General features: G+C 42.4%; 1 protein-coding gene across 1 annotated transcript in view; it reads left to right on the top strand.

The window, feature by feature from the left end:
- ZMYND12 (zinc finger MYND-type containing 12) overlaps window positions 1–16,280 on the top strand; it is a 36,475-nt gene extending 20,195 nt beyond the window's left edge. The window contains exons 4-8 of the mRNA XM_005888970.2: window positions 4,598–4,767; window positions 7,782–7,904; window positions 10,381–10,492; window positions 12,022–12,171; window positions 14,208–16,280. Coding sequence (XP_005889032.1) covers window positions 4,598–4,767; window positions 7,782–7,904; window positions 10,381–10,492; window positions 12,022–12,171; window positions 14,208–14,329 — 677 coding nt within the window. The 3' untranslated portion in view covers window positions 14,330–16,280. The remainder of the gene's footprint in view (window positions 1–4,597; window positions 4,768–7,781; window positions 7,905–10,380; window positions 10,493–12,021; window positions 12,172–14,207) is intronic.
- Window positions 16,281–27,345: the final 11,065 nt, after the last annotated feature.

The raw sequence follows: 27,345 nt of genomic DNA, 5'->3' as shown, positions 1-27,345 counted from the left end.
TCCAGCAATATCTCCATAAATGAGAACTGGACATGAAAAATTTAAATTTTCAATAGATATCAATACCGTCTACCAATTTTTTCCTGAGCTTAAACATCTTAGCTAGATTTCCCAGGTGGCTCAGTGAAGAATCTGCCTGCCACTGCAGGAGACACAGGTTCAATCCCTGGGCTGAGAAGATCCCCAGGCGGAGGAAATGGCAAGCCACTCCAGTATTCTTGCCTGGAAAGTCCCATGGACAGGGGAGCCTGGCGAGCTATAGTCCATGGGGTCCCAAAGAGTCGGGCATGACTTAATGACTGAGTACATATGTATGCAAACATCTTAGCCAGGAGTCATTTGCTTCTTTAAATTTGAGAAAGCCTCAGTCTAAAGCTCTTAATTTTTAGACAAAATCCAGTTGGAAAATGTGACTTGCCTATTTAATTAACATGAGCCAGGATCCTGGGCCAAGACTTCTCGATTCTAATGTTTTCCAATTTTAGTGTGAGCATCACTCAGGCAAAATTACTTGCTGCTTCTTGTTGACTGCTTCTTCCTCACCTCTCCTCCAATAATTCAGTCCTGTATGATTACGACTAGAATAAAGTAGTGCTTACATATGAAGTATGCCTGGGAGGAAGTGCCAAGAACAGAAGGTTGACTTTGGGGGGGTCTGGGTCCTCATCTTCCGACCCTTCACTGATACCATTTCTCCTGCAGCTTTCAGCACATGGAATACTTCATTCCATGTGAGGTCGTGCCTCCTGCTCTGCAGATGCCCTCAGAGTAGTTTTCTGTTCGGTTCTCACAATCTCCCTAGGAGGCAAGCAGGTAGGCAGGAAACTGTTATATATCTTTACAGCTAAACAAAAAGGTTTAGGTGTCGAGAATATCTGACTATCAGAAATAAAGGTGACTTTCACTTAACCATGTGACATGGTTAACCACCAAAATCATTCTAGGTCCTAAATGTCTTTTTTTATTTTCTCCATCCTTATTCACTGCCTTAGTTCTGGCTTCAAGTACTTGCTGGAACTATTTCAAAAGTCTTTGGATGAGTGTTTTACTCTTCCTCTTCCCCTCTGATCTCTCCTCCACACAGTTCCAGAGGATTCTTCTAAATCTAAATCCAGTTCTTTCTCCCTTTCTGAAATTTCTCTAATTTTTATCCACATGCAGCAAGCTCCTTGGCATGACTTACTAAGCCCTCCATGATCTGTGCCCTGCCTGCCTCTTTACTCTCATTCCCTGCCACTTGATCCCTTATACTCTGTGCTCTGGCTTCACAGAAAAACGTATAATTCTCTAAACACAGCATACTACTTCATATCTCTAGGCTTTGCGTATGTGTTCATTCTGCCTGGGATGCCCTCTTTTCTTTATCTGGAAAACATAATCATCTTCCAAGCCTAGCTTAGACTTTTCTATCTTAGCTTGGTTGGTATAAAAAATACCATAGACTGGATGACTTAAACAAACATTTATTTCTCACGGTTCTAGAGGCTACAAGTTCAAGATCAAGGTGCCAGCAGAGCTGGCATCTGGTAAGAATCCAATTCCTAACTTGCTGACAGCTGCCTTCTCTTGGTGTATCTTCACAAGGCCAAAAGCGAGATCATCTCTCTCATGTCTCTTCTTGTAAGCGCACTAATCCCATTTATGAGGGCTCTACCCTCATAATCAAATTAACTCCCAGAGGCTCAACTTCCAATTACCATCTCACTGGGGATTAGAGCTCCAATATATGAATTTTGAGGAGACACAAACATTCAGTCCAAAGCGCTGACCATGCCTCTCTCCACTCCATTGTCCCCCTCTACCCTACCCATAGAATTAAACACTTCCCTGGTGGCTCAGTGGTAAAGAATCCATCTGCCAATGCAGGGGATGCAAGAGATATGTGTTTGATCGCTGGGTTGGAAAGATCCTCTGGAGAAGGAAATGGCAACCCACTATGGTATTCTTGCCTGGGAAATTTCATGGACCTAGGAGACTGGTGGGCTATAGTCCATGGGGTCAAAAAAGAGTCAGACACAACTTAGTGACTAAACAATTTTGTTCTACTTGAAAACCTTATAATGTTACTATGATTGCATTTATACTATATTAGGAATATACTACAGATATTATGAATATACTAGTATATATTACAAATATAATAGTGTACTTATTTACACTATGAGCAAAGCTAGTAGTGGTGATGGAATTCCAGCTGAGCTATTTCAAATCCTAAAAAATGATGCTGTTAAAGTGATGCACTCAGTATGTCAGCAAATTTGGAAAACTCAGCAGTGGCTACAGGACTGGAAAAGGTCAGTTTTCATTCTAACCCCAAAGAAAGGCAATGCCAAAGAATGTTCAAACTACCACAAAATTTCACTCATCTCACAACTAGCAAAGTAATGCTCAAAATTCTCCAAGCGAGGCTTCAACAGTACGTGAACAAGAACTTCCAGAAGTTCAAGCTGGATTTAGAAAAGGCAGAGGAACCAGAAATCAAACTGCCAACACCCATTGGATCATAGAAAAACCAAGAGAATTCCAGAAAAACATCTATTTCTGCTTCATTATGCTAAAGCATTTGACTGTGTGGATCAGAAAGAACTGTGCAAAATTCTTAAAAAAGATGGGAATACCAGACCACCTTACCTGCCTCCTAAGAAACTTGTATGCAGGTCAAGAAGCAACAGTTAGAACTGGTCATGGAACAATGGACTGATTCCAAATTGGGAAAATAGTATGTCAAGGCTAGATTATGGCACCCTGCTTATTTAACTTATAAGCAGAGTACATCATGTGAAATGCCAGGCTAGATGAAACACAAGCTAGAATAAAGATTTCTGGGAGAAATAACCTCATATATGCAGATGACACCACCCTTATGGCAGAAAGCGAAGAACTAAAGAGCCTCTTGACAAAGGTGAAAGAAGAGAGTGAAAAAGCTGGCTTAAAACTCAACATTTAAAACACTAAGATCATGGCATCTGGTCCCATCACTTCATGGCAAATACGTAGGGGAACAATGGAAACAGTGGCAGACTTTATTTTCCTGGGCTCCAAAATCACTTCAGATGGTGACTGCAGCCATGAAATTAGAAGATGCTTGCTCCTTGGAAGAAAAGCTGTGACCAACCTAGACAGCATATTAAAAAGCAGAGGCATTGCCTTGCCAACAAAGGTCTGCTTGGTCAAAGCTATGGTTTTTCCAGTAGTCATGTATGAATGTGAGAGTTGGACCATAAAGAAGGCTGAGCATTGAAGAATTTTTGCTTTTGAACTGTGTGTGGTGTTGGAGAAGACTCTCGAGAGTCCCTTGGACTGCAAGGAGATCAAACCAGTCAATCCTAAAGGAAATCAGTCCTGAATATTCATTGGAAGGACTGATGCTGAAGCTGAAGCTCCAAAACTTTGGCCACCTGATGTGAAGAGCTGACTCATTAGAAAAGACCCTGATGCTGGGAAAGACTGAAGGCAGGAGGAGAAGGGGACAACAGAGGAGAAGATGGTTGGATGGCATCACTGACTCACTGGACATGAGTTTGAGCAAACTCTGAAAGATGGTAAAGGACAGGGAAGCCTTGCATGCTGCAGTCCATGGGGTCACAAAGAGTTGGACACGACTGAGCGACTGAACAACAACAACAATGAATATTCTTGTTTCCATGTCACTCATTCATTCCCTGTAAAATTTCATCCTTGAATTCCTATCACTTCACACAAGGCACATGGAAGGTATTGAATATGAATATACATATATTTTAAAATTGAGATATAGTCCATGTACCATAAAATTCACCCTTCTAAAGTACCATTCTGTAGCTTTAGTATATTCACAAGATTGTGCAACCATTATCACATCTAATGCAGGAACATTTTTGTTACCCCAAAATGAAACCCAATACCATCGGCAGTCACACCTCAGTCCCCATGCCTACAGTCCCTGTTTTTGCTGTTCAGTTGCTCAGTCATGTCCTACCCTCTGCGACCCCATGAACTGCAGCATGCCAGGCTTCCCTGTCCTTCACTATCTCCTGGAGTTTTCTCACACTCACGTCCATTGAGTGGGTGATGCCATCCAATCATCTCATCCTCTGTCGTCCCCTTCTCCTCCTGCCTTCAATCTTTCCCAGCATCAGGGTCTTTTCCAATGAGGTGGCTCTTCACATCTGGTGGCCAAAATATTGGAGTACAGTCCCTGGCCAGTTACTAATCCACTTTCTGTCTCTGTGGATTTACCTATTCTATAAATTTCACATTAATGGAATCGTACAATATGTGGCTTTTTGTCTCTGACTTCTTTCACTCAGTACAGTATTTTCAAGGTTCATCTGTGTTGTAGTATGTATCAGTGCTTCATTCCTTTTGTGCCTGAATGATATGCCACTCACAAATATGGAAAGACCATATTTTGTATATTTACGCACCAGTTGGTGGACATTTAAATTCTATATTTTGGCTATTATGAATCGGCTGCTAAAAACATTCAGGTACAGGTTTTTTTGTGTCAATCAGTATTTTAAGTCAATGAGTAAATGAGTGAATGGGTGATGACTCATCTTTCAACATGTGTTCTCTGGCCAGGATATGAATTACAATCTTTATTTCTTTTGGGCAGGTCTGGGCCGGGTCGTCCAGGCTGAGGAATATCTATCCCAAGCTCAGTGGACAGTCCTCAAATCAACCGAATGTAGTTATGCCATCCATTCCTTACTGCATCGGAACCTGGGACTTCTCTACATGGCTAAGGAAAACTACGAGGAAGCCCGCTATCATCTGGCCAATGATGTAAACAAGCTAAATTACGACACCTGAATGTATCTGCGAACACCTCTGTTTGGTTGTTGTTTATTGCTGTTTTCTTTTTACTGAGCGTTTCTCTGAAACTTTCTGTTTACAACTATTTGTTTGGTGGACTATTAGCAAGAACGCAATTCTAACAACCTGAGTTCAGAACTTTCCACTTTTTGTCTGTACATCCTTGCCCACATCACATCACTTCCCAACCCTCAGTTGCCCTGAGGATGATGAAGGGAGGCAGAAGAGCATCCTGATTAAGATGCTTTATGGGCTTTCCTTCTCGTTCTAGTGGTGTCTTTTCACCAGGCACATAGACTTGGATAAATTATTTCACGTCATTCATCACCTATAAGACAGAAACCATAAACTAGTCTCTGCCTCATTGGGTCCAAACACAAAGAAATTGCAGAGATGAATAAGACAGCAGGGCATTTGGCTGTCTTATTATTTTTGGCTATTATTTTTGCAGTACTTTGTGCAGTACTTTGGCTATTATTTTTATAAGTAACATCAACATCTTTTCTTCAGAGTGTGGTAATTACATTTAAATGACCTGACGTTGTGTGAAAGTGATTTGTAAACTATAGAACTCTGTACGGTTTAGACGGTTTAGAGGGTGATGATTGAGCTGTTCTTCCAAAGGTTTCTATTAGGATTTCAATATTGGACCATACTGGGACTTCCCCGGTGGCACTAGTGGTAAAGAACCCACCTGCCAATGCAGGAGATGTAAGAGACACGAATTCAATCCCTGGGTCAGGAAGATCCCCTGGAGGAGGGCGTGGCAAGCCATTCTAGTATTCTTGCCTGGAGAATCCCATAGACACAGGAGTGTGGTGAACTACAGTCCATAGGGTCACAAAGAGTTGGACATGACTGAAGCAACTTAGCACAGCACAGCACAGCACATGGGACAATATTACCAGAGAGGAGTTCCTGAGCCTGAAATCTGGATGAGGTTGGGGTGAGACTGCAGTCTCAATGAAGGCTGAGTCTTTCTTGAGCCTCTCCATTGGGCAGCCTTCCCTCTGGTTGCGTGCCACTGAACGATGTCCCTAAATTTGCTGGAAACCTTGCTATGTTGGTTATTCTGCATATCCCCTTACCCCAGATCCATTCTTTGCTCTACTCAGCCCTGGAAGGCTGACCTTTATGGACTGTAGAACCTGGACTTCACTGCTCTCTGGCCTCAGTTGCATCTGGGGAGTGAGAGGCATGGCAGAGGAGGTTCTGAGGAGACAGAGGGTGAGGTATTTACTCTCTGCTGCCTTTCTGCACCAGCGCACTTCTGGCAAGGGAAGTGCTCCTCGTAGCCACAGCTCCCGTCAGGTAGCCTTCATCTGCAGCTCTCTCTCTGGCTCTGGTAGCCCTGCTTTCTCCCCTGGTTTTCTCAGGAGTTTGGACTGTACCAGTCTCTTACTGTAACAGTCTCAATAGAACAGTCCCCAGTGCTTGACTAACTCTCATTGGTTCCTTACCCCTTCCACGTCTCTGGAGGTAAACCTTTTATTAAACCGTCCTCAGGGAATACTTGTAAGGGTACCATCTACTTCCACCTAGGAGCTTGACTCATGCACTTCTTCATTTGTGTTTCCTCTCTATACTCTACAACCTCCAACAAATCAAGCAGAAGCACATTCTGTCTTGAGCTGGACCACACAGCTAGCATTAGATCAAGCTCAGATTCCTCAGCCTAAGTTTAAAAAAAAAAACCAAATTATTGATACATACCATAAAATTCAATGGTATGTACAATTAAGTGTACAATTCAATGATTTCTTAATAAACTTACAAAGTTGTGTAACCATCAACAGAATCCAGTGTTCACCCTAAAGAGAGCCCTCATGTCCATTTGCAACCATTTCTCATGCCCCTTCCTATCCCTCTAGATTTACCTTTTAATATACACATTTACCCGTCTCTGGGGTCGCACAGAGTCAGACACGACTGAAGCGACTTAGCAGCAGCAGCAGCAGCAGCATACACATTTAATATAAACAATGATATGTGATCTTTTGCATCTAACTTCTTTCACTTAGCATAATTATTTTGAGCTTCACCCATGTTGTTGTGTATATATCAATACTTCATTTATCTTATAGTTGACTCTCATGTAGATATACCACAGTTACCCTTCACCAGTTGATGGACATTGGGGTTGTTTCCATCTTTTGCCTATTATAAATAATACTGATTATGAGCATTTGTATATAAGTCTTTGTGTGAAGAAAGTGAAAGTCGCTCAGTTGTGTATGACTCTTTGCAACCTCATGGACTATACAGTCCCTGGAATTCTCCAGGCCAAAATACTGGAGTGGGTAGCCTTTCCCTTCTCCAGGGGATCTTCCCAACCCAGGGATCAAGCCCAGGTCTCCCACATTGCAGATGGATTCTTTACCAGCTGAGCCACAAGGGAAGCCCAAGAATACTGGAGTGGGTAGCCTATCCCTTCTCCAGTGGATCTCTTGACCCAGGAATCAAATTGGGGTCTCCTGCATTGCAGGCGGATTCTTTACCAACTGAGCTATCAGGGAATGTTTTTATTTCTGTTGGATATATGCCTAAGAATAGAATTGCTGGGTCAATAAACTATGGTGATTAAACTATGTTTAATTTTTTGAGGACTGGCAAACTGTCCTCCACAGAGGCCTCATCATTTTATATTCCCACCAGCAATGGACAAGAGGATTCCATTTTTGCCATATCTTTGCCAGTATATGTTATTTTCTGTCTTTTTAATTAGAGCCGTTATTGTGTGTGTAAAGATGTAGCTCATTGTGGGTTTTATTTTGCATTTCCTCAGTGACTAATCACACTGAGCATTATTTCACGTACTTATTAGTCATTGGTATATCTTTTTGGTGACATGTCTGTTCAGATCCTTTGCCCATTTTTAAATGAGGCGTTGTAAAAATTCTCTATAGACTCTGGATACACGTCCTTTATCAGACATATGATTTACAAAGAAAACTCAAGCACTCTCTTTCTTCCTTCTGCTATAGATTTATTTTGCCAGTTGTGCATTTGGAACAGAGCACATCAGGGCCTCAGGCGGCTACTTCCACCTGGCTAATATCTTCAATGGCCTTAAAAAGTTGGACCTGGCAGACACATTGTACACCAAGGTGAGTTGGGAATACGGGAGCTAAGCCTTGATACTTAGGCCTTATATCTTGAACCTGGTGTCAGACCATTCATGAGAAATTCGAGACACAGACAGAATGAAGTGACTGGCCCAAGGTCACATAGCTTAATACATGATATATTCCACTTCTCTTTCTTTGTTTCTCCTCTACCGGAATAGTTTAGTCCTTAGCATTCATAGAGCAGTGAGCAAATAACAAATTATGGGTCAATAAGAACAAAACCCCTCCAAACAGACTGCCATATACTCTGTCATAGGGTTTCCCTGTAGCTCAAATGGTAAAGAATCTGCCTGCAATGCAGGAGACCAGGGCTTGATCCCTGGGTCGGGAAGATCCTCTGGAGAAGGGAATGGCAATCCACTCCAGTATTCCTGGAGAATCCCATGGACAGAGAAGCCTGGCAGGCTACAGTCCGTGGGGCTGCAAAGAGTCAGACACGACTGAGCAACTAACACACACACACACATACTGTCATATCCCTAGCAGCAAGCTAAGGTGGTCATGTTGAAGTGTGGGATAGAGGAGATTAGGTTTTTAAGCAAAATTGATTGTGGGAAGGTCCTGTGAAGGGATCAAAGAACAGGAAAGCACTTTAAAATGTCCATCTTTACCTGTGAAAGATTTAAAACTGTTTCCAATATATTAAAATGTTGGTTATGTTCATATACACCTTACTTAGCAAATAACCATTTTTGCATGTGGTATAGGCTCTCATGCTGCTGCTGCTAAGTCGCTTCAGTCGTGTCCAACTCTGTGCGACCCCACAGACGGCAGCCCACCAGGCTCCTCCATCCCTGGGATTCTCCAGGCAAAAGTACTGGAGTGGGGTGCCATCGCCTTCTCCGAGGCTCTCATGCAGTGACTGTTTATTCATATTTTACACCCACTTCTGAGGACGAGGCATTGTGATGTAGCTGAAAAAAAAAAGAGCTCTGGAATCAGGCAGACTTGAATTTAAACCTTGGCTGTGCCACATAGCAGCTCTTACCAAGAGTCAAGTGTGATCTTAACTTTTCTGAGCCTCAGTTTAATTATCTATGAATTGGAAGTAATAAGAATAAGACTTCAGTTGGGATGTTGGGAGGATGTAAAGGAAGTTGTATGTGCTCAACATATGGCAGTCATTTTTTTAAAGAATATATTTAAACCTTATTTTGTAAATTAATTTTTATTGGAGTATAGTTGGTTTACAATATTATGTTCGTTTCTGTTGTACAGCAAAGTGAATCAGCTATATGTATACATATATCCCCTTTTTTTGGATTTCCTGCCCATTTAAGTCACCACAGCGCGTTGAGTAGAATTCCTTCTGCTATGCATAGGTTCTCATTAGTTATCTATTTTACACATGTGTGAGTGGGTTGAGTCATGTGTGCTCAGGTGTTGAGTCATGTCTGACTCTTTGCAACGCCATGAACTATAGCCCACCAGTCTTCTCTATCCATGGGATTATCCCAGCAAGAATACTGGGGTGGGTTGCCCTTTCCGCCTCCAGGGTATCTTTGCAACCCAAGGATTGAACCCGGGTCTCCTGCAGCTCCTGCATTGGCAGGCGGATTTCTTCACCACCTAAACCACCATCCTCCAGGGGATCTCCCTGACTCAGAAATCAAAACCATGTCTCCTGAATTGGCAGGCGGGTTCTTTACCATTAGCGCCACCTGGGAAGCCCATGGATGCTGCTGCTGCTGCTGCTAAGTCGCTTCAATCGTGTCCGACTTTGTGCGACCCCATGGACTGCAGCCTACCAGGCTCCTCTGTCCATGGGATTTTCCAGGCAAGAGTACTGGAGTGGGATGCCATCGCCTTCATGGGTGATGCTAGGGACCTGAATTTTTCACAACACTGGCCAAATCTCTTTGATTTCTTTGTCTCAGTTTGCACATCTGCAAAATAGGGAAGATGGCATGGATGCGCCCCATGACAGGGACAGCTGCTCTCCCTCTGAGGGGCAAAGTCTATGGATCAGAAGAGGTGAAGTCGCTGCTCTGCTTCCTAGGAAGAGCTGCCACTTCCCATTTAGGTCACCACAGAGCACTGAGTAGAGTTGCCTCTGCTGTATAGCAGGTTCTCATTAGTTATCTATTTTAAACATGTGTGAGTGCATGCTCAGGCGAACCACCATAGTAGTGTATATGTCAATCCTAATCTCCCAGTTCATCCCATCCTCTTTCTCCTCTTGGTATTCATACATACATGGCAGCTGTTATAATTAGACCCCACCAGGGCTGTCCCCAGATCAACCTGCCATGTGCCCTTCGCAGCCCAGCATTTGTCACACTTACCTTGGGCAAGCACCTTTGGGCTCCTAGGGCTCCCCCTGCCTCCAGGCACAATGAAATGGGGAGTCTGTAGATGGTCAGAAAGCCTGGCCAGAGGTTCTGCCCTCTCAAATGGCTGGTTCAATGGCTAAAGTCCAGCCTGCTTGTCTGATTACCATCTCCTTTCCCAACAGGTCTCTGAGATCTGGAACAAATATTTGAACGATCACTATCAAGTCCTCTCACAGGCTCGCATCCAACAAATAGATCTACTGGGCAAACGATTTGAGACTGACACTGGCTTGGGTAAGTGGCAATTCTTCCTGGGAAACAGAGCAGTGACTTCATTTCTTCTGATCCATAGACTTTGCCCCTCAGAGGGAGAGCAGCTGTCCCTGTCGTGGGCTGCATCCGTGCCATCTTCCCTATTTTGCAGATGGGCAAACTGAGACAGAGGAATCAAAGAGATTTGGCCAATGTTGTGAAAAATTCAGGTCGCTAGCATTACCGGTGGGCTGCCGTCTCTGGGGTCGCACAGAGTCGGACACGACTGAAGCGACTTAGCAGCAGCAGCAGCACCCATGGGCTCCCCAGGTGGCATTAGTGGTAAAGGACCTGCCTGCCAATTCAGGGGACGTGGGTTTGATTCCTGAGTCAGGAAGATCCCCTGGAGGAACGCATGGCAACCCACTCCAGTATTCTTGCCTGGAGAATCCCATGGACAGAGGAGCCTGGTGGGCTACAGTCCATAGGGTCGCACAGAGTCAGATACAACTGGAGTGACTTAACACATCACAGCACCACAGCATCACACACAGTCTTTCCAGTGGGGTTAATGAGGGACAGATTTGGAAGGAAAGAAAACCCTGCTAGAACCCCCGGAGATTTTTGCACAGCATCCATTTTTTTTTATGTGTTATCCTCCCAGGACACATGAGTGTCCACACAGAAGTCCAATGGCTCATTTGTTCTGGAGCCTCATCCTCTTCCTTTACTGGACTGTGAGCGTCTCCGTGGCATGGTGGATTCTGAGTCATCTCTGTATCCTCAGCTCAGCAAAGAGCTGAGGACTGAACACAGCACCGTTCCTTCTGAGATCATAAAAATTGATGCAGGATCTAGTTTCTGCTCAAAAGAGACAAACAGTGTAGTGAGTGAGACAGGAACTATGTGAAAGAAAAGATAACTTCAACAAGTACAAATTATATTACAAGGTGAGTCCCAGAATGAAGAAATGAGGACAGTTGGATGGTTTTGAAAAAGGAAGACTTCTTGGAGGAGAACTTTTGAGCTAAGCTTCAAAAAATTCATAACTTTATTGACTTTTCTCTCATTATAAAAGTGGTTCATGTTAAAGCATAAAACTTGAAAATCATAGCTATCCAAAGAGTGTCAACTTTAACATTATAGTGTATGTATTTTCTGTCTTTTTCTCTTAGCTTAGCTTCACATGGGGAAAGTGGAAAGGTTGTTGCTTAAGCATCTTTGGATTTGGGGAAGAAGAATTAAGATTCTGTGGCTGCCAGAAGCCTGTCTCCCTCCTCTTGATGTAGAGTGGAAACTGAATTGAACCCAAGGAATCACACCAGGACAAATTCCCTGTATTGGGGGCCTGAGAAATCTAGGACTCTGAAAGAAAGCAAGCTAAGCAACTCAGGGACCTGTAGGAATGAACTTTTTTTTTTTCTTTCAGTTTACTCTGATGATGGCACATTGGACAAAGTTGGTGAACTGCCTGAAGGCCGAGTGCCCTAACTGCTCAGTGCTTATCCCTGAGGGTAGACACCGCTGCCCCAGGGCCTGCTTCCTCTTTTCTCCCTTTCTTTCCATTGCAGATGAAGCCCAGGAAGCAGAAGCTATTCAGATCCTGACTTCAATCTTGAACATTCGAGAATCTACATCTAACAAAGCCCCCCAAAAAACGATCTTTGTTCTCAAAATTCTGTTCATGCTTTACTTCCTGATGATGAATTCTTCAAAGGCAAGTTCCCCTAGAAAAGCAGCAAGTCTAAAACAGAGGGAGAAATTCCTCTGGTTGGATTCAGCTGTTTTGTCCAGCTGCACTAGCTTTTGTCCTCAGAGTAAGCCCTTACTCCAAAAAAGTTCAGACACTCATGACATTTCCCCTGTGTTAAGTCCAACTGCACAATGAAAACAGGATTGCCTTCTTCCTTCAAGGGGACCACCCTAGGGTCACAGAGGTAAACTGAGGCTGGGCAGTGCTGGGAGGCCTGCAGGAAAGAAGGGCTCTGGGGAGTTCTTGGGGAAATGGAGCAGTCACTCTAACTACACAGTGATAGTGAGTTCCCTGCTGCTGGAGGGATCCAGGCAGAAACAATTCCAAAGGTAATCATTTTTGAGTTCTTATTACAAGCCAGTCACTAGCCTAAGTACTTTACATGAAGTATCACATGTCATTCTCATATCAACCTTACAAAGTAAGTCTTTTATCATCCCCACTTTACAGGTAAGGAACTGAGGCACAGAATGGGTCCGTTATTTGCCAAATTTCTTATAGAGTAAGTGGCAAATCGCAGGTTTCTTGATTTATTGATTGATCCACTCATTCAACAATTTATTGAACTTCTGCCATGTGCAAAGGATGGTTCTGGAGACTGAGGGTACAGTGGTGAACCACCAGCCAAGTTGCCTATTTCCATGGGACTTATGCTCTTCTGGAGGAGGGGAAGTCACAATAAACAAACACATAAATGTGTAATATAGTTTCAGAGAGAAAAGCTGTACAAAGAAAAACAAAGCAGGCAAGAGGAAAGAGGAGAGAGGGTTGGTTGGAGGAGGCAATTTTGTGCAGGTGACATGGGAAAAGTTAAGATGTCCTTCCCCTGTTCCCTTCCTGCCTTCCTTCCTTCATTCTTTCCAATTGTCTGCAAACTTTTACTAAGCACCTACTGTACACCAGGGCCTGGAGGAGTTCCGGATCAGAGGGTTACAACAGAGATAACAAAGCCTGGGGCGCTTCAGGAGCATGAAGGAGGGACAGCCACCCCCTGTGGGATGGAGGTGAGCGGGGTCAGGGCACAGAGAAGCATTTTCATTGCATTTCCAGGTTTACTGTGGACAAAACCTCTGCATTTCAGGGTCCCATTTTCTACTCAAAGAAGTCATTCCTCCAAGGTATTTTAAGGATGTTAGATCTGCAAGAGGTTCTTAGAAGAAAGGGCCACCTCTGTCTACTCAGATTGGTACCTTGCTTCCTTCAGGTCTGGAATCAGCTATCTGCTCTTGAATAAGGCTTTCCCTGTCCTCTGTCTGAAATGACAACCCCCATTGGACACGACTGAAGCGACTTAGCAGCAGCAGCAGTAGCAGCATTGCCATCGCTAATGCTTTCTGTCCTCCTGCCTGCTTTAGTTTTTCCTCTTAGCATGAATCACTATTTAAGACACCATCATATTCTACTTATTTGTCTTGTTTATTGCCTGTCTCTCCTGCTATATAGTAAATTTCACAAGGTTAGGAATTTCTGCCTATAGTCACAGTCTCTGAAACACAGTAGCCATTCAATAAATGTTTATTGAAAGAAAGGAGGGAAAGGGGAAAGGAAGGCAGAGAGGGAGGAAAGAAGGGAAGGTAGCAAGGAAGGAAAGATGAGCCAGAGTCTGTCTCAAGATGTCCTGTGAAACTTCTGTCTAAATCAAGACTCTGGGCCACCCGGACTCCCCAGATGGCAATTTACTGGTGGCACCTCTCACCTCTATGCCTCTCAGTGTTGGTTCAAAGGGCCCTGAGATGGAGAAAAGAGACTTTGTCCACTATAAACTCAGAAATTCAGCATCCAGATTGTCCTGTTCCCTGACCTCTCTCACCCTCATCCCACACGTGAGGCTAGCTAGGAAGACCTAGTTCATGTGTTCACAAGTTTTCACAAAGAGCTCAGTGGGTGGTGTGAGAAGTTGAAGGATCCTTGCCCGTGTTTCTGGGGCTGAGCAGAGATGGGGCTTCCAATATAATACTTTTCTGTGACAATTTCCTTTTGTCTCTGCAATTCTCTTTCAGGCAGAGGAATATGCCTTGAGAGCCCTCCATCTAGCCAAAAAACAGAAGCTGAGTGTCCAGGAACAAAACACCATTCAAGACTTACTAAATCTCATCTCAGTTGAGGAAGCTCAACCCATTACTTAGTGACCCATGAGCTGTGCTCAATCAGGGATGATTGAGCATCTCATACATTTCAGCCTTGCATAGGGGCAGTGAGGTGCTATAAATTGCTGAAGTACCCACCCCATTCCCCTGGGACTGCATTCGTAGCTGTGTTTTTATTGTTACACAGCATATGTTGGGGGAATGTAGAGCTTTTGGCACAGAGATCAGTAAAACTCTTGTTTATTATGACTTTGTACAACTTTGAATAATGTGCTGTCAGTTCACTAACAAGGTATTCATAATTAAACTGCAAATAGTTTATCCTATTTCTCAGAGGTCTCCCAGTGATTCATGCTTCATAGCTCTTTGCCAAAGAAAGGGGTAGGGATTAGAGCTATATTGGAGTAAAGTTCCTCTATTCTGCTGTAATTAAGTTAGCATTAATTTGAGGTAGATTGTGATTAAAATGCCCATTATGATTCCTAGAGCAATCACTAAGAAGATTACTCTAAAAACAGTTAAAATCAACAAAGAAATTAAAGTGGCACACTAGAAAAGATCCACTTAATGGAAAAGCAGGCAGTAAAGGAGGAATGGAGGAACAAAAAGGATGTGTGACACATAGAAAGGAAATTGCAAAATGCAGACCTAAATTGTAGGTCTTGGGCAGATAAGGCCCATGGGGCCTTTCAAGGAGCTCCAGTATAGATGGGTTAAATTACCCTTTCAAGCTGGTGTCTCTTTCCTCAGAGAGTTATTTGAAGTGGATGCGAGTCATCTCTACTTTCTAGGGCAGAAGTACTCTGGAAGGTCTCCTGTGATGTCGGGGACTGAGTGCAGGCACTGGAGCAGACATGCCTGGTTCAAATCCTAGCTTCCTCACATACTAGCTCTGTGACCCCCTGCCCCCACACACTCACTGCCCCCACACACTCAACCTCATCCTTACATTCTAAGATGGCCCAGGTATGGCCCTGACTATCAGCTTGTCCCATTGAGGACTCTGGTCATTTAGCACAGTCATTTTTGCTCCAGACTCACCAAGGAGCCTGCCCATTAGCTCTTGGCTTTCTGGATAGATCTAAACCAGGGAGAGGATATGCAAATCAAGGACCTGTCAAAGGACTTAGCTGGTGGCCCAGTGGTTAAGAACCCACCTTGCAATGCAGTGGACAGTGGTTTGATCTCTAGTCTGGGAAGATTCCCCATGCTACAGGGCAACTAGGTCCATGTGTCCCAATTACTGAGCCTGCACTCTAGAGCTTTCGAGCTGCAACCACTGAGCCCGTCCACCTTAGAGACTACGTTCTGCAACAAGAGAAGCCACTGCAATAAGACTGTGCACTGCAGCCAGAGAGTAGCCCCCACTCGCCGCAATTAGAGAAAGCCCATGTGCAGCAATGAAGACTCAGGGCAGCCAAAAATAAAATAAATTAGAAAAAAGAAGGACCAATATGGCCACTATGGAAAACAATATGGAGATTCCTTTAAAAATTAGGACTAGAACTACCATGTGACTCAACAATCCCACTGCTGGTCATATACTCTGAGGAAACCATGACTGAAAGAGATGCATGTATCCCACTGTTCGCTGCTGCACTATTTACAATAGTTAGGACCTGGAAGCAACCTAGATGTCCGCTTTAAGATGAGTGAATAAAGAAGCCGTGGTACATATATACAATGGAATATTACTCAGCCACAAGAAAAGAACACATTTGAGTCTGTCCTAATGAGGTGAAAGAACCTAGGGCTTGTTACACAGAGTGAAGTAGGTCAGAAAAACAGGTATCATGTATTAATGCATATTTATGGAATCTAAAATAATGGTACCAATGAATCTATTTGTAGGGCAGCAATAGAGATGCAGATACAGAGAACAGACTTATGGACACAGCGGTGGAAGGAGAGGGTGGGACAAGTTGAGAGAGTAGCATGGAAACATATACATTACCGTACGTAAAACAGTGGGAATTTGCTGGATGTCACAGGGAGCTCTGATGGGTGGAATGGGGGTGGGAGATGTGAGGGAGGCTAAAGAGGGAGGGGACATATGTATACCTATGGCTGATTCGTGTTGCTGTATGGAATCAATCCAACACAATGTTGCAAAGAAATTATCCTCCAATTAAAAAAACTTTTTAAAAAGAAAAAAATGTTACCTCAACATAACTTTAAAAAAATACATACTTACGGAGTGTTCATACTTATGACGGACAGTTATATATAAAGAAGAAATAGAAACCACTCAGAACTCCTCAGAGATGCCATAGCTAACATTTTGGATATTTTTTCTAGACATAAAAATATATCTGATAGAGATCAGTCTTACGTACACTCTGTTTCCTAATTTTTAAATGTATATTGTATCATCTCCCCAGGTGATAAACACAACCTGAAATGGCTCATTTTCCCTCACATATGGTTGTGTAAATGAATCACTTTGCTGTATGTCTGAAATTAACACAATATTATAAATCAACGATACTTCAGTAAAAATTTAACTATCCCCCCCCAAAAAAAGGACCTATCAGAGAGTTTTATATTCCTCACTGAAATTAATTCACCCAGACACATATAATATGAATAAAAATAAGTCCGCTGGCTACCTTGCCCCTTCGGATCTGTAAAATCCCCTTGGGGTGTACTTAGGATTCTCAAAGACTGCGAAGTCCCAGAGGCCTTACTTCTCTACCTGTCTCTTGCTTTCATTTTTACCTTCAGTTACCTTCACACCTCCCACATCTTGTCTTGTAGCTCTTTTTTTCATCTCTTTAGGGACGCAACTCCTTCTTGATTCTCACCTCAAATATGAGCCAGCGCTTCCAAAGAGATCTTTAATGAAGTTTGGGGGAGTGAGGAGAAGGATGAACAGCTCTTCAGCAGATAATTTAAAGGAAAATATTAGAAAGTCCTTATTCTAAAGAAGTCCTTCAACATCCCTTTCGTTAAACTCGAGCTCTCTTCTTTACGATAGTCACTGGCCTCTTTCCCCTCCTCCCTGTTTTCTGTTCTTTCCACACCTGAATTCTTCTTCAAGAATCCTTCTCCACTGCATATATTAATAAAATTATTGCTTCAATTTACTGTTCCTGTTGACTGATTTTCCTTTTGGTTATGGCCCATAATGTTCTGCTTTTTTGCATCATGTCTAGTAATTTATTTTCAGTCTTTTTGCTTTTCTAAGATTTGCGTTTAAAGCTATAATTTTATCTCTAAATACTGCTTTCATTGATCCCACATATTATTAAAAGTATTTTTACTATCATTTGCTCTAAATAGATCTTAATTTTTTATGACTCATGAGCCATTTAGAAGTATGATTCTTAATTTCTAAAAGATGGTGACTTTAATTACCTCTTTGTTGTTTTCCAACTTAATTTTATTGAGATCATAAAATATTCTGTGTACAATTTTGACTGTAAGAAATTATTTGAAGTTTTCTTTCATGGCCCAGGGTATAGTTAATATGTATTTGTAATTGTTTTGTGTGTGCTAGTAAAGAATGGAGTTATTGGGCCCTATATATGTCCATTAAATCAATTTTTTTCCCCACATTTTCAAACTCTGTATCTTATTGATGAATTTTTAATTTATTTCTGAGAGAGGTATATAAAATCCCTCCAATATGATTTTCCTGCAGTTCTATCAATTTTTGCATTACATATTTTTGGACTTGATTATTAGGCAAATACAAATTCAAATATTTTCCTGGTGAATTGAATCCTTATTTTTTGTATTTTGGAGTGATTCTCTTTATCTCCAGGAATGTTTTTGACTTTCAGTTCAGTTGCTCAGTCATGTCCAACTCTTGTGACCAATAGACTGCAGCACGCCAGGCCTCCCTGTCCATCACCAACACCCAGAGTTTACTCAAACTCATGTCCATTGAATCGGTGATACCATCCAACCATCTCATCCTCTGTCGTCCCCTTCCCCTGCTTTCAATCTTTCCCAACATCAGGGTCTTTTCAAATGAGTCAGTTCTTCACATCAGGTGGCCAAAGTATTGGAGTTTTGACTTCAATATCAGTCCTTCCAATGAACACTCAGGACTGATCTCCTTTAGGATGGACTGGTTGGATCTCCTTGCAGTCCAAGGAACTCTCAAGAGTCTTCTCCAACACCACAGTTCAAAAGCATCAATTCTTCAGCACTCAGCTTTCTTTATAGTCCAACTCTCGCATCCATACACGACTACTGGGAAAACCATAGCCATGACCATCCAGACCTTTGTTGGCAAGGTAATGTCTCTGTTTTTTAATATGCTGTCTAGGTTGGTCATAAGTTTCCTTCCAAGGAGTAAGCGTCTTTTAATTTCATGGCTGCAGTCACCATCTGCAGTGATTCCGGAGCCCAAAAATATAAAGTCAGCCACTGTTTCTACTGTTTCCCCATCTATTTGCCATGAAGTGATGGGACCAGATGCCATGATCTTAGTGTTCTGAATGCTGAGCTTTAAGCCAACCTTTTCACTCTCCTCTTTCACTTTCATCAAGAGGCTTAGTTCTTCACTTTCTGCCATAAAGGTGATGTCATCTACATATCTGAGGTTATTGATATTTCTCCTAGCAATCTTGATCCCAGCTTGTACTTCATCCAGCCCAGCATTTCTCATGATGTACTCTGCATATAAGTTAAATAAGCAGGGTGACAATATACAGCCTTGACATACTCCTTTTCCTATTTGGAACCAGTCTGTTGTTCCATGTCCAGTTCTAACTGTTGCTTCCTGACCTGCATATAGATTTCTCAAGAGGCAGATCAGGTGGTCTGGTATTCCCATCTCTTTCAGAATTTTCCACAGTTCATTGTGATCCATGCAGTCAAAGGCTTTGGCATAGTCAATAAAGCAGAAATAGATGTTTTTCTGGAACTCTGTTGCTTTTTTGATGATCCAGGAAATGTTGGCAATTTGATCTCTGGTTCCTCTGCCTTTTCTAAAACCAACTTGAACATCAGGAAGTTCACGGTTCACGTATTGCTGAAGCCTGGCTTGGAGAATTTTGAGCATTACTTTATTAGTATGTGAGGTGAGTGCAATTGTGCAGTAGTTTGAGCATTCTTTGGCATTGCCTTTCTTTGGGATTGGAATGAAAACTGACATTTTCCAGTCCTGTGGCCACTGCTGAGTTCTCCAAATTTCTCCATTCACATTCCAGGATGTCTGGCTCTAGGTGAGTGATCACAGCATCATGATTATCTTGGTCGTGAAGCTCTTTTTTGTACAGTTCTTCTGTGTATTCTTGCCACCTCTTCTTAATATCTTCTGCTTCTGTTAGGTCCATACCATTTCTGTCCTTTATCGAGCCCATGTTTGCATGAAATTTTCCCTTGGTATCTCTAATTTTTTTGAAGAGATCTCTAGTCTTTCCCATTCTGTTGTTTTCCTCTATTTCTTTGTATTGATCGCTGAGGAAGGCTTTCTTATCTCTCCTTGCTTTTCTTTGGAACTCTGCATTCAGATGGGTATATCTTTCCTTTTCTTCTTTGCTTTTCACTTCTCTTCTTTTCACCGCTATTTGTAAGGCCTCCCCAGACAGCCATTTTGCTTTTTTGCATTTCTTTTTCTTGGGGATGGTCTTGATCACTGCCTCCTGTACAATGTCATGAACCTCCATCCATAGTTCATCAGGCACTCTGTCTATCAGATCTAGTCCCTTAAATCTATTTCTCATTTCCACTGTATAATCGTAAGGGATTTGATTTAGGTCATACCTGAATGGTCCAGTGTTTTTCTCCACTTTCTTGAATTTAAATCTGAATTTAGCAATAAGGAGTTCAAGATCTGAGCCACAGTCAGCTCCCAGTCTTGTTTCTGCTGACTGTATAGAGCTTCTCCATCTTTGGCTGCAAAGAATATAATCAATCTGATTTCGGTGTTGGCCATCTGGTGATGTCCATGTGTAGTCTTCTCTTGTGTTGTTGGAAGAGGGTGTTTGCTATGACCAGTGCATTCTCTTGGCAAAACTCTATTAGCCTTTGCTCTGCTTCATTCTGTACTCCAAGGCCAAATGTGCCTGTTACTCCAGGTGTTTCTTGACTTCCTACTTTTGCATTCCAGTCCCCTATAATGAAAAGGACATCTTTTTTGGATGTTAGTTCTAAAAGGTCTTGAAGGTCTTCATAGAACCGTTCAGCTTTGGCTTCTTCAGCATTACTAGTTGGGGCATAGACTTGGATTACCAAGTCTATGATATTGAATGGTTTGTCTTGGAACCGAACAGAGATCATTCTGTCATTTTTGAGATTGCATCCAAGTACTGCATTTCAGACTCTTTTGTTTTCTGTGATGGCTACTCCATTTCTTCTAAGGGATTCTTGCCCACAGTAGTAGATATGATGGTCATCTGAGTTAAATTCACTCATTCCAGTCCATTTTGTTCGCTGATTCCTAAAATGTCGACGTTTACTCTTGCCATCTCCTGTTTGACCACTTCCAATTTGCCTAGATTCATGGACCTAACATTCCAGGTTCCTATGTAATAATGCTCTTTATAACATAGGACCTTGCTTCTATCACCAGTCACATCCACAACTGGGTGTTGTTTTTGCTTTGCCTCTGTTTCTTCATTCTTTCTGGAGTTATTTCTCCACTGATCTCCAGTATCATATTGGGCATCTACTGACCTGGGGAGTGCCTCTTTCAGAATACTTTGGTCTGATACTGACATGCTGCTGCTGCTGCTAAGTTGCTTCAGTCGTGTCCGACTCTGTGCAACCCCATAGACGGCAGCCCACCAGGCTTCCCGTCCCTGGGATTCTCCAGGCAAGAACACTGGAGTGGGTTGCCATTTCCTTCTCCAGATACTGATATAACTATGCCTATTTCCTTTGGGGCTGGATAGCTTGTTATTAACTAGGTGTTATCATTTACCTCTGCTTAAGCATTTACCTCTGCTTCAGAGGGGAAGCATGGAACTACAGTTCCCATTATCTCTTTCCTTTGATGAATCTAGAATAAATTCAGCCAATGAGGGGCAATTTGCACAATATTTGGAAGCAAGATGAGAAGGAGGAGCCCTTAATCTTCCTGAGAATCACCCACTGTTGCTTTCCTGAAAGCAGATTTCCTATAAAAGAACCTTTCTGACCTTGGCTTCCTGATTATCCAACCATTTCAAAGATCATGTAAGATTCTAATTCCCTACATAAAATTAGTCTCTTTACTCAAAATGCTTAAGGAAACTACCGTTTTCCCAACTAAACCCTGACTAACACTATTTCTTCTTAAAACCTTTTACTTTCAAGCAATCTGTAACCTTACATTCTGTATGTACCTCTCATACAAATAGTATGGTTAGATATTTTTATATCTGTAGTTTTAAAAACTATCATTTAGTCAATTTACATTTTATTTCTGTGCTAAAGTTTTTGGATTTAAATCTATTATTCTGTGTCTTCTATTTGTATTGCATGTTCTATTTTCCTTCTTCTTTCTTTTAGACTGATAATGTATTTTTTCTCATTCCATTTTCTACCTTCCCCCATCTCCATCTGCTAGTTTGCAGGTTATACACTGTGTTTCTATTCTTTAAGTGATTACTCCAGAAACTCAAATGTTCATCCCTAATTTATCAAAGTCTAAAGTTATTCAGGTTGTTTACCCTCATCCTGAACCATACAAGAACTTTAAAACCTTTAAACTGCATTTTCTTTCCCCAACTTATGTATCACTACTTTTACTTATTTCATGTGTATCTTGAACCCACAAATCACAATTATTATTATTATTTTGTAAATAATAAAGAGTTTGCTGATAGAAAACTCTCAAATTTTGTTTCTTTCACTGATTCAAAAGTGTTTTATTTTGCCCTCTTTTTTGACTCTTCAATGAAAATGTATTTCACTTTCATACATGATACAGTGATGCAGGACATAGTCTAGTTCTGAAGCTCTCTATGAAATGTGATTTGTGTGCATGCATAAATGATCAGTTGTGTTCGATTCTTTGCGATCCCATGGATTGTAGCCCACCAGGTTCCTCTATTCATGTGATTCTCCAGGCAGGAATACTGGAGTGCGTTCCCAGTTCCTACTCAAAGGGATCTTCCCAACCCAGGGATTGAACCCAGTTCCTGCATCTCAATTAGCAGGGATCTTCCCACTGCACCAGGAAACTAAAATTGAACCCCAAAAGGTATCACAGCATCTTCTGCATTAGCAGGCAGATCCAAACAACTGTAAATGTTAATTAAGGATATAAAGACCAGCCCCGGCTAATAGAATGAGGATAGCTCAGTGAGGAAATTTAGTGGAGAAAAGAGGCTGAATAATTCAGCCAGAAGGTAAGAGAAAAGAACGACATGGTGAGACCAAGTTTCATGTGAACAAGGCCCGCACTTTATTTTTTCAAAGTAGTTTTTATACCTTAAGTTATGCATAGAGGATAATGGGGAAGGGGTAGAGTCTTGCAGCAAACCAGGCTTTCTTCCTGCAAACTTATCACATGCAAAAGCTTAGGTGATTTGCATCATCTTCTGGCCGGAGGCCTGTTAACATTTTAAGACCCTTTCTTCAGAAAACTTATTTTTCTCTAAAGGTGATTGGTCAGGAGCCACCCTCCAAAAAAAAGCATTAGATAAAGTTGCATTCCTACAGAGCAAAGGTGTGGTGGGCTATAACAAGAAAAAGAATTAACTCAAGGGTCCCAGGTTACAAACATTAAAGCTACTACTTACACCAATTATATTAATCAATACACTGCCAGGGACACAGCAGGTAAGGGATATGGAAACTTAGCAGCAAACATTGGCCCAACAAGTGAAAATCCCTTCACCAATACAATTTCTAATCAATCTTTTAACTACTCAAAAGAATCTGTGTTTAGACAGTTTAGAACATCTCCTGCCTCTCACAGTTGGGAGGCTCTGAACAATCACATGTGGCCGGAAAAACCTATTCAGGCAGGCTAGACGATTTCCAAAGGAGTTTGTAAGTTAAACACCGTCACACCCAGGAATTATTAACTGGAGCTGTAAGCTAACTCTTTTTTCAGAGAGGTAGTGGGGGACAGCCCCCCGTAAAGTCAGAGGTGTAGGTGAAAGCACAAAGCAGAAAGTAGGCAGACTCTGGTTTTGGGGGTATATGCTCGAGAATTTCCAGGGGGACTCCTGAAGCTCGATCCCGCCTTTGCGAATGCCGAGCCTCCTTCCTCATGACCTTTGTCATGGGCGGAGTTCCTCACACTGGCTACCGGCAGTGATAGAATTCCAGTTGAGCTATTCCAGATCCTGAAAGATGATGCTGTGGAAAGTGCTGCACTCAATATGCAATATGCCGGCTCCCGGCACTTGGGAAATAAGATTATCTCTTATCTTGCCACCAGATAACCTTCCCTAAGCCTCTTCAATAGAATTTGCAGGTGTGGAGCTGAGGGATCATTTCTGAAAGGGCTGGATAAATGTTCTCTACTAGCAAGTACATATGCACTGTTACAAATTATGTCATTTTGTCTACGAACCTTTATGTAACAAAGATTGACACTGAGTAGCTGCTCTGAGTACCCACTCACCAATATTTTATCATTGCACAACTTTAGCACACCACAGTGCTCTGCCACCAGTAGGTCCTACTATAGATGTATGCCATGCAAGTGAGGTTTCTGTATTCACAACTGCTCTATGAGGCATAATATATCTCAGGAACAAGAGGTCACACAGAACACACATCTGGCAAAGTAGGTGCTTCAGAAAAGATAATGAAGCATTACTTGAATGACAAACAATGTCATCATTTTGTTTGCTAGAAAAAGTACATCTTTCCTGATATTCATCAGATGGATGATGATGAGATGGAGATAAATATTTTATTTAATATATATGCGTATACAGACAGTTTCAATAATTAATAAATATTTAAATAAACAGCAGATTTGAAAAGCATGTAAGCAATCTTACTATTGAGATCAGGATACAAAACCTAGATTATATATTATAAATGTTGTCCCTTGCTTGCAAACAAGAAACAATCCTAGAACATCTTCAAGAATAAGGAAGAAAAGTTTTCAACGAGCAAAGACTATTCAGGCCTTGAAAGTCAAATTTTACACAAGAAACAAACACTGGATGTTGGGGCAGGAGAGCAGCCATGAATGACTGCTGGGGTGTTTCCCTTTCCTCTGGTCTGAACATGTGGTCAGCATTGTGCCCTCACTTGAGGAGGCCTGGAAAAGGAGCAGGTTTGTGGGAGGGAGAGAAGAATGTGAATTCAGACTGGGTCATGGTGAGTTTAAAGATACTTATGAAACACTGAGGGGCGATGAAAAGGCAGGAAACTGGACATGCCATCTGACATTAGGAAGAGAAGCCTGGGTTTGAGAGATCAAGAGCATCATGTAGATGGTAATTAATACTCTGAAAATGAAGGAGACAACCCAGGGAAGAGAAGAGAAAGAAGGACAAGAGCCTCAGGAAATGCCCTGAAACAGAATGTTTAACGGAGAAGAGGCTGACATAATTTCAGATTTATCCAGAGTATTCATTCAAAGGATTCCCATATGTCTTTCACTCAGATTCCCCAGACATTAACATTTTACCATATTTGCCTTATCATTTTATCTCCATAAATACACGTTATTTTCTGAATTGTTTGAAAGTGAGTTGCAGACATGATGCTCCTTTATCCCTCAATACTTAATATGGATCTTCTAAACACCAGGACACTCTCTTACATATTCTCGTTAGTACAATCATTGAAATTGGGAAATTAATCATTAGTAGGATACTGTCAAAGAATGAAATACAGACTTTAATTCCGATATCACCCATTGTCATAATGATGCTCTTTAGAGCTGTGATCCCCAGCCTTTCTGGCACTAGGGACCATTTTCACGGATAGCAATTTTTCCACAGACAAGAGGGGGTGGAGTGGCTTTGAGATGATTCAAGTGCATTACACATTAATTGTGCACTTTATTTCTATCATTATTATATCAGCTCCACCTCAGACCATCAGGCATTAGATCCCGGAGTTTAGGACCCTCGCTTTAGAGCAAAAGAGCATCCCTGAGCGCAGTGCATCCGGTTGCTGTCTCTTTAGGCCTTTAGATGTGACACAAGGTCCTGCTACTCAAATCTTGTCTGACTTAGAAGGGATTCAGCCAAAATTTCTAACAAATGAAGAAGCCAAGGCCTCTTGGGAGCTCTAAAGAACCGTGATTCACTGAGAGTACCGTAGATTTGAGGCCAGGGGAAGAGCGGTAATCCTTGGGGGAAGCCTGTTCCCTGATTGAGGAAACTCCTGCAGTGAAAAACACAGCTGCAGGGAAAGCAGTGAAACGGGAACCAGCCTGACAGCCAGGTGGGTGTCAGCAGCACAAAGCAGGAACAGTCTCAGGGGATGACAACGGACCATCGGACACCAGGAGGGGAAGTCCCACTGGCTCTTTTCCTCGGGGAGAGGAAATCCCAAGCTAAAACACCAGGGGCAGGTGTCTGCAGCCAGCCTAAAGACCTCTCTGCTGGAGCCTCTTCAGCGTGGTTTCTGCCAGAGCCACAGAAGGGATGGTGGGAAAGCAGGTGCCACCCTTCCCAGGGACCTCAGGCCCCATCGAGCACACTGGTCCACAATGCAGTAAATCCAGTTCTTCTGAGACAACTTGGGGAAGTTTCTATGCACTGGGTATTAGAATCAAGGAATTACTGTTAATTTTGTTGTATGTGGTATAGGCATAAGGGAATCTCGCTCTTTTTTTTTTTAAGTGGAATAGACATTTTAAAATGTTTTAATTGGAGGATAATTGCTTTACAATACGTGCTGATTTCTGCCATACATCAGCATGAATCAGCCATAGGTATACATGTGTTCCCTCCCTCTTAAATCCCCCTCCCAGGTTCCACCCCATCCCACCCCTCTAGGTTGTCACAGAGCACTGGTTTGAGCTCCCTGTGACATGTAGCAAATTCCAACTGGCTATTGAGAGAGTAGCATGGAAATATATATGTTACCATATGTAAAATAGATAGCCAGTGGAATAGACTTTAAAAAAATATATTCATTTGGCTGTGTCGGGTCTTAGCTGCTGCACACGAGATCTTCGTTGCATCCTGAGGAAATTTCTGTTGACTCGGCGCGTGGGCTCTCTAGTTGCTGTGCGTGGGCTTGGTAGGTGCAGTGAGTGGGCTTAGGGGCCCTGTCCCGTGTCCCCTGCATCGGAAGGAAGATCCTTAACCACTGGACCATCAGGGAAGTGCTGGAAATCTGTCTTAAAAATGAGATGCTTGCTGAAGTATGCAGGGGAGAAAAGATATGGTGCGTGGGAACTGTTTTTAAATGCTTAAGAAAAGAAATAGGTAAAAATAGAAAATTTTGATTATTTAAAACTAGAGGGATTCATTAAACCAGCCTCTCTACTTTTATGTCATTTGAAGAATTTCATATAAAATAAAAAAGAAGTTCGGGTCACGTTTCCCAGTGTTTGGTTGAAGGACAATGTGGGTGGCACAGCAGAGCAGCAGCCTGGCTGCCACAGTGAAGCGTTATCCCTGTGCCTCTCTTCCTAGGCAGTGTGGGGTGGGGCTCCCTGACCCTCACCAGTTGGGGAACAGCCTTCGTTCAAGGTCCTCAGGCCTGGGGCTGCCTGGAGTTAGTTCCTGAAGCTCTGATCATTGTTTCTCCCAGGAAGTCTTTGGAAATGTCATGCAAACAAGTTCTAAAGGCTCTTGCGGTGGGTACCCAGATCCTTCCAGTGCCCTGGGACCCTTCCTGCACCACACAGCCATTCCCAATGGCTATCAGCTCTCACTTGCTATTTGCATTCATTCTAAAGTCAGTCCAGGAGAGTATGCTGAGCAGGCCCACGACAAGCTCATACCATCTGCATTAGTATTTTCCTCCATCATCTTGACAGTTGAGAGTTGGCAACATTACAATTCAGACAGCACTCTGCGTTTGAAAGGAAAATTACGGTTTTTCAGAATGCAGCTGGCGTGCAAGTGAATAGGACAAAGTTTCTATGAAGCCTTTTCCTCATTTTATGATATGAAAATAGTAAAATGTAGATTCAGCATGTGACTTTTACTGAAAAAGAACCACCAAAAGGGACAGAGATTTGG

This window comes from Bos mutus, chromosome 3 (assembly GCF_027580195.1).
Source record: "Bos mutus isolate GX-2022 chromosome 3, NWIPB_WYAK_1.1, whole genome shotgun sequence".
Classification (NCBI taxonomy): Eukaryota; Metazoa; Chordata; class Mammalia; order Artiodactyla; family Bovidae; genus Bos; species Bos mutus.
Note: the sequence above shows the minus strand (reverse complement) of the source record. Positions and strands in the feature narration are given on the sequence as shown.